Source organism: Ictalurus punctatus, unplaced genomic scaffold (assembly GCF_001660625.3).
Source record: "Ictalurus punctatus breed USDA103 unplaced genomic scaffold, Coco_2.0 Super-Scaffold_100046, whole genome shotgun sequence".
Lineage (NCBI taxonomy): Eukaryota > Metazoa > Chordata > Actinopteri > Siluriformes > Ictaluridae > Ictalurus > Ictalurus punctatus.
Genome location: NW_026521087.1, coordinates 6,112,548 through 6,119,767, shown reverse-complemented (window position 1 = coordinate 6,119,767; position 7,220 = coordinate 6,112,548). Strand labels below are relative to the sequence as shown.

Sequence of the window (7,220 nt, the reverse complement as noted above, 5' to 3'; positions counted from 1 at the left end):
CTTACTTCATGAGTGGCGTGTTGTGGACCGGGTGTGGTGGTCCGCTCAGGGCCAGAAAGTCCAGGGCCACTTTTAGGCCCCGCACACGCCTGATTATTGCTGTTAATGCTAAATAACAAGCTGAAATTTTAAATATTGATGTTAAAACACTGAAATGAGGGCCCCATCCCTATATTTTGTCTAGGGTCACAAAATCACTAAATCCGTCCCTGTGCTAACCACTACACCACCACATAGGACACAAGTTTTATTTTATACATTTAAAAAATATATCTTTTATTTAAAAAATATTTTTTTTTTGTATGAGTTGCATTTTAAAGCCATAATATTTGTGATTTTATGTGAAACTATTATAAACAGGTGTCACTCAAGTGAATTAAATGATGTAGATAATGACTGAATCCTACTATATGGACGATGCGTGAGTGCACAGCTGCTACACCTCCCTGTGAAGGAACAGGGCACTGTCACAAGGAGGTCAGACTTTGAGCAACTTTCTATTCCACGCACATATTAACCATTACCCTTTAAAGTGTTGAAGAGCTTAAATCTACGTGTGTGTGTGTGTGTGTGTGTGTGTGTGTGTGTGTGTGTGTGTGTGTGTGTGTGTGTGTGTGTGTGTGTGTGTGTGTGTGTGTGTGTGTGTGTGTGTGTGTGTGTGTGTGTGTGTGTGTTTCAGACTGTGTGGGACAAAGACAAAGCAGAGAGAAAAAGGAAACTGAACTGTGCTGGAAAAAGACCATGGCTCAAACATTAGAGAGCCAGAGTCATTTTATCAATAAGTACATAGATCTGCTCACGCAGGATTCAGAGGATCTGGACGCCTCAGCCTCTACATCAGCAGAGCATAGGTACCTAAGCATGCTCGTAGTGACGCAGTGTTCTTAATAAGTCAACTTGTATTGTATTCTCAATATCCAGTCAGTACATTTATGTCAGTAAATGCATGCATCAACACTTCCTTGACTTTGCTGAGCAGTTGTCTGTTCTTTGTCCTAAAAGTTCTTGCATATAATGGTGGTCTTCACATAACATAAGTAAATTCCCATCCTTAAACTCTTTATCTTGCATATTCATTTATAGCATTTTCTGTTGGGGTAAATGAGTAGAGAGGATCCTAGGCCATTTTTAGCAATTTCCTGGTGATTAAAAAAAGATGAACCCATTTATTCAACACTGATTATTTTAACAAATTCAGAGGTACCTTAACATAAAATTAAGGTTATAGTGTACTTGTAACCATCCGTCTCTGCTTGGTACAGCCCCAGTTCATGTGACAGTGCTCTGGTGTCTGGCAGAGATGAGGAGTTGGGCAAAATGTTACTTCTAGACAGCCTTCTACTTAATCCCAAATAAAAAGTTTTGCTGATTTCAAATGTTTGTGGATATAGGCAATAGAATCAGCAGCTAACAGTAAATAGTTTGTCTAGAAAATAACATGATCTCTATATGGGCAATCACAATAAATTAGCTAATACTAATCAATCACTCTGGATGTTTTGTGACTGAAAAGTCAAAAACCTAATCTGTGATGTACAGGAAAGTCTTCATGGATGTGTGGTGATCGATAAGATGTAGATCCAAATTGGATGTGTTTGGCTTAAATATGTGATCTGCAGATATTTATTTATTTTTTGACCCAATACAGTGAGCTGATCATCGACACAAAGCATGAAACAAGGCTTGCTATGTGCACTTGACTATTTTTCACTGTCTTAGATCAAGCCAGTGTTACTTGCGTAGTCTGTAAACTTATTGCGCCTCATGGGGAAGCAAAGAACGTTAACCTGATCTGACCTTAGGAGTAAGTGCAGTGAGTATCAAAAGCTAAAGAAATCAGGTGATGGAACTTCTTACGCTTGGTAATCAGCAATGCTCGGTTGTTTAGGACGTCAGATTCTGCCGTGTGCTGTGCGCTTCCCAATCAAAAATACTTTTCATATGTTCCCGTTCTTCAATGGAGGGGAGTGCTGTCCAACAGTTTACACTCCTGAAGAATGTTACCTCGGAGAGCTTTACAAGCAGTATATGGTGTTCCCACGTCAATCCTACATCCATGTCAAGCTTAACAGCTCAGTGGATCACTTTGCTTGTCACTGCTTAATAGATCTGACCAGTTCGGTCATTTCTGTGATTGCATGGTACATATAAAGCTCATGAAAATTTGACAGGTTGTCAAATAATGGTCTCTTAATCTTCGAGTTATTTTCTCTTACAGATACTTTGAGACACTCCAGAGTCAGGATGCGCAGTGGCTGCATGAGCAAACCAGTTACGATGTAGAGAATGGGGAGTACTTGTGTCCACTCTGTAAGTGTCGCAGTAACACCGTCATTCCTCTCCTGCCCCTCACTGAGACCACCTGCAGGTACTCGCATACAAACTTGTGCTTGTGATTATTCTAAGTGGAGTTGCTCTGAATCCGGACCGCTTAATATTTTAACCATTGCATTGGCGAATTAGTTGTAGTGGCTCTGTAACCAATGCAAACTTGCCTATGAAATGCCATGGAAGGGTACAGAATGACACTGTAACAGTGCATACCCCATTCCATTATTCCTCTTATTTATTTATATAATTTATAGCAAGGGAATTGATATCATCTTTAGCTGAATTGCATGTCTTGCCATGTTGAGATCAGAGTATAGAATTTCTGCTTATGTAAGATGGCTAATCCACTGCTGTTGCATGATATTTAGTCACACTGACTCAGTTTATTACAGTAAATTTGCCAGCTGTCCCATTGAGGTTGACATTTTCTCTGGTTAAATAGTAAAATGCATGCATGTTTGTAGTTACAGCAATAGTGAGCAGCCAGGTCTGGCTCATTGGCTGAATACAACGTATACAAGCAGATCAGAGCCTTGCACTCTGCTCATAAGAGAGCCAAGCCAACAAGTGAGTCTCATCATATATAGTGCATGTGCTTCTTATTTGTGTGTGTATGCGTGCACATGCAGTCATATTGTGGTGTTTGTCTTTTAGATGCTGGTGAGACAGAGACTGTGGAGGACTCTCCTCCTCCTGAGAGTTTCAGACTGGACCATAAAACGCAAGATGATGGAGGCCGAGCAGATAACAGACAGTTTAACTCTTGGGTCTCAGACTCGCGGCCCGGACAATTTCAGGAGACGTGGGAAACGGAATATTTTTTTGTAGCACACAGGGGCATTACGACGTGTCTAATATGCACAGATAAAGTTGCGGTGCACAAGGAGTATAACATCAGACGTCCTTACTCAACTAGACATGCTGAGGAGTATCTAAAATACCAGGGAGATGAGCGAGAGGACCGGGTCACCAAACTTAAAACATGTCTACTGAGGCAACAAGATTTTTTCAAGAAAGCAAGCAAAGAGAGTGATGCAGCAGTCGAAGCTAGCTACGTGGTGAGTGAGATGATTGCTAAGGCAGGAAAGCCATTCAAAGACGGCGAGTTCATCAAACAGTGCATGTTACAGGCTGCAAGTATAGTCTGTCTGGAAAAGAAAGGTCAGTTTAGCAACATCAACCTTTCAGCCAACATAGTGGCAGAGCTAATTTCTGACCTGTCGGATAACATTTACGATCAACTGCGTGAGAAAGCTAGACATTTCCATTCATACTCAGTCGCTCTTGATGAGAGCACAGACGTCACTGACACTGCGCAGCTCGCATTATATGTCCGTGGTGTTGATGACAATTTTGAAGTGATGGAGGATTTGCTCACAATAATTCCAATGCATGGCCAGACCACCGGTCAGGACATATTCCACCAGCTGTGTGATGCCATTGTGGATGCTGGCTTACTATGGAAGAGTTTTGCTGGAATAACAACCGACGGAGCGCCATCAATGACAGGGAGGAGAAATGGACTGGTGGCACTTGTTCAAAGAAAACTGGAAGAGGAGGGTGTAGAAGAGGCCATTGCTTTGCACTGCATTATCCATCAGCAGGCCCTTTGCAGCAAATGCCTTAAGTTTGACAATGTGATGTCTGACGTTGTGAAATGCATCAACCATATCAGATCCAGGGGCTTAAAGCACCGGCAGTTCCGCACCTTTTTGGAGGAAATAGAGTCAGCATATGAGGATGTGCTCTACTTCACCGAGGTACGTTGGCTTAGCAGGGGGGACGTCTTGAAGAGGTTTTTTGAGTTGAGAGCAGAAGTGAAAGCCTTCATGGATAAGGATGGGATGGCTGTTCCTGTACTAAGTGATCCCAAATGGCTAATGGACTTAGCTTTTCTTGTTGACATCACACAGGAGCTGAATGTACTGAGCAAGAAGTTACAAGGCCAGGCCCAGCTTGTCATTCTCCACAAAACTTGTGTTATGGAAAGCCCAGCTTTCTCAGACAAACCTCTGCCATTTCCCAGCATGCAAGGCGCTCATGGATTCAGGCACACCATTCAGTGGTGAGAAGTATGCTAATACCATTCTAAAGCTACAGGAAGAATTTGATCACAGGCTTGCAGCCTTCAAGACAGACAGAGCCACGTTTCAATTTTTTGCTGACCCCTTCTCCTTCGATGTGGAAGATGCCCCCCCCTGTGGTTCAGTTGGAGCTAATTGACCTGCAGTGCAGTTCTGAACTCAAAGCCAAGTTCAGGGAGGTGAGTGGAAAAACAGACAAGCTTGGACAATTTATGAGAGAATTGCCCCCCACGTTCCCTGAGCGTTCCAAGATGTTCAAGCGAATCATGTGCCTTTTTGGGAGCACCTATCTGTGCGAAAAGCTCTTCTCCACTATGAACTTTAATAAATCTTAGTTCAAGTCCAGACTTACAGATGAGCATCTTCGAGCCATACTGAGGGTCTCAGTTGCTTCCTCCCTCAAGCCAAATGTGCCTCAGCTGTGTAAGAGGAAGCGCTGCCAAGTCTCTGGCAGCAAGGAGTAGGAGGAAGTAAGAGAAACCTATGTTCTGAAGAACCGTTCATGTTCTGCATGTTCTGAATAGTTATTACTAAAGATTAAGAAGATTGGATCAGTTGTACTGTTTTTGGAATACTTGAAATCCTTTTTTTGTGGAATTCTTGTGTGAGGCTGGGCCGCATCATACTCTACCTCCAGCGGCTCCCAGGTAAATTGAGTTTGAGATCCCTGGTTTAACCGGTGAGTGAAAAAGAAGAGCGTCAGATTATAACACAACTCTTAGTCATATACACGTGCTATTTACACACACACACACACACACACACACACACACACACACCATATATACATCAGAATATATTCACTGGACATTATTAAAGTATACTGAGGTGGGGGTCAGAGTTCTGGCTGCTGTGTTAATGCACCCCTGAGCTGAGAGGTGTGTGTCATTGAGCTAATGTGTGTTTGTGTCTGGTTTATTTGCAGGTCTTTGAATATCAATGATGCAGACAGGGAGGAGAAATATAACAGGTATTTACATACCAGTCAGTATGTGTGTGTGTGTGTGTGTGTGTGTGTGTGTGTGTGTCTGCACCACTTAACTCCTGTCTCCCATTTTTACTGCATTTCTAAAACTGGAGACACTGCAGGTCCCGTCATGACCTGCTGTTCTCTAATGAGGATACTTTGCAGGACGAGGACAAATATGGTCACAATTTGGCCCATATCTGTTCAGCGGTGCCGTATCTAGGCCATGTGTGACAGATAATACCCACGTGTGGCCCAAACGTACTTGCTATTTGGGATGTCTGGTTGGGGTGTGAGAATTTTAGATGCTGGATTGACAGTTATATTATTAAATAACAATATGAACAGCAAGATTATTAATTGGAGTAGCATAAGTAATGAAAATAGCAAATGTTAATATTCATAAATACAGGTAATGGGATTTAGTGTTAATAGTGCAAGAGTAAGTGTAAATATGAATCTGAAACAGATGTGGCTGTTCATCTCAGTGCTTTAATTGAAGAAAAAGTCAAAAAAAAATTTAGCCATGTTGTATAACATACATAAAGGGCAAGCAGGCGGAGCTTGTGTCCCCAAACATGATAAGTGCTTGCTTTGATGTACAAAACTCATCATATGGCATAGAGCACGCACCATACAGCATTCCTCAAATCTAGGCCTAATTCTAAACCACTTTAGCTGGAAGACCCACCCACACACTGTGTGTGTGTCAGTGACTGTGTCTGTATGGTTGGATGATGAGCAGGTGTGTGTGTGTGTGTGTCAGTGACTCGGGTGTCTGTACAGTAAGCTGATGAGCAGTTGTATCTCACTGTCTCCAGTGTTAATGTCAATGGCCTTCAGAAAAAAGTCCAGTGCTTCCTGTTTCCTCCCTTCAGACAAACACTGTTTCCCAGAATGCACCAGTGAATCAAACGATTCCTCTTGATGTTTGACATCATTTGGACTCTGCACTTCAGTGGATGCACACTGATGCACAACTTCACTAGAGGCCAGTTGAACATCAGTGAAGCTCTTTACCATCACCTTCCTCTTCCTCCTCGCACTCAACCATGTGTTCACTAGGCTCTGGCTCGTCCTCTGGCTCCTCCCACTCCTCTAATTTTTCCTCTTTCGTCTCTGGTTCCTCCTCTTCCTCCTCCATATCCTGCAGCTGTGACTCTACTCATGAGCGTCGTGATGCGATTGATGTGTTTATGCTGCATCTGCGGTTGGTGCCATTATTCAGCATGGATTTGGGTGTGGAAGATCTGAGGTGAAGCTGCGAGCTAATGGACTGCTAGCCAAAACAGGTTTCTCCACCTCTTCTTCTTCATGCCCCTCTTCCTCACCATTATAGATGACTTGCAGTTTTTTTTTCTTGGTGGGGCAGAGCAAGGACTCGTCTGCTGCAGTGAAATATACTGACTTCTGCCTACCACTATCATTGTTGGGTGTGGGGTCAGATTCATCTATAGCTCCAATGGCAGAGGTTTAGATGCATCAGCATCAAACTCGATGCAGGCTTTTGAATCAAAGTCCCCCTCTGATAATGCTTTTGGTAAGTTTGACTCAATTCCAAACAGAACTACAGATGAATCTGATTGCTTGAAAAGGAGAAATGTGCAAGGTCTGATTTGAGTGAGTGTCTATGATCGGATTTCTCCTCTATGATTAAACGCTCCTCATCATTTATGCTCTTAAACACTTGTCCAAAATCACTGTCCTGTTACCTGTGTAGATAAATCCATCACATACTCATCCTTCACCTCCATCCTTCCATCCATGCTCATCATCTCCAGCTCATCTGATCCTGATTGGGTGAGATCCACCACAGCAGGTGGGCTGAGGTTATGGCA

The 7,220-nt window shown here is 42.8% G+C and overlaps 1 protein-coding gene across 1 annotated transcript; it reads left to right on the top strand.

Moving 5' to 3' along the window:
* Positions 1–2,726: 2,726 nt before the first annotated feature.
* Positions 2,727–4,400, top strand: LOC128629979 (general transcription factor II-I repeat domain-containing protein 2-like). The gene is made up of 2 exons (XM_053678529.1): positions 2,727–2,898; positions 2,986–4,400. The coding sequence occupies exon 2, from the start codon at positions 3,399–3,401 to the stop codon at positions 4,398–4,400; it is 1,002 nt and encodes a 333-aa protein (XP_053534504.1). The 5' UTR covers positions 2,727–2,898; positions 2,986–3,398.
* Positions 4,401–7,220: the final 2,820 nt, after the last annotated feature.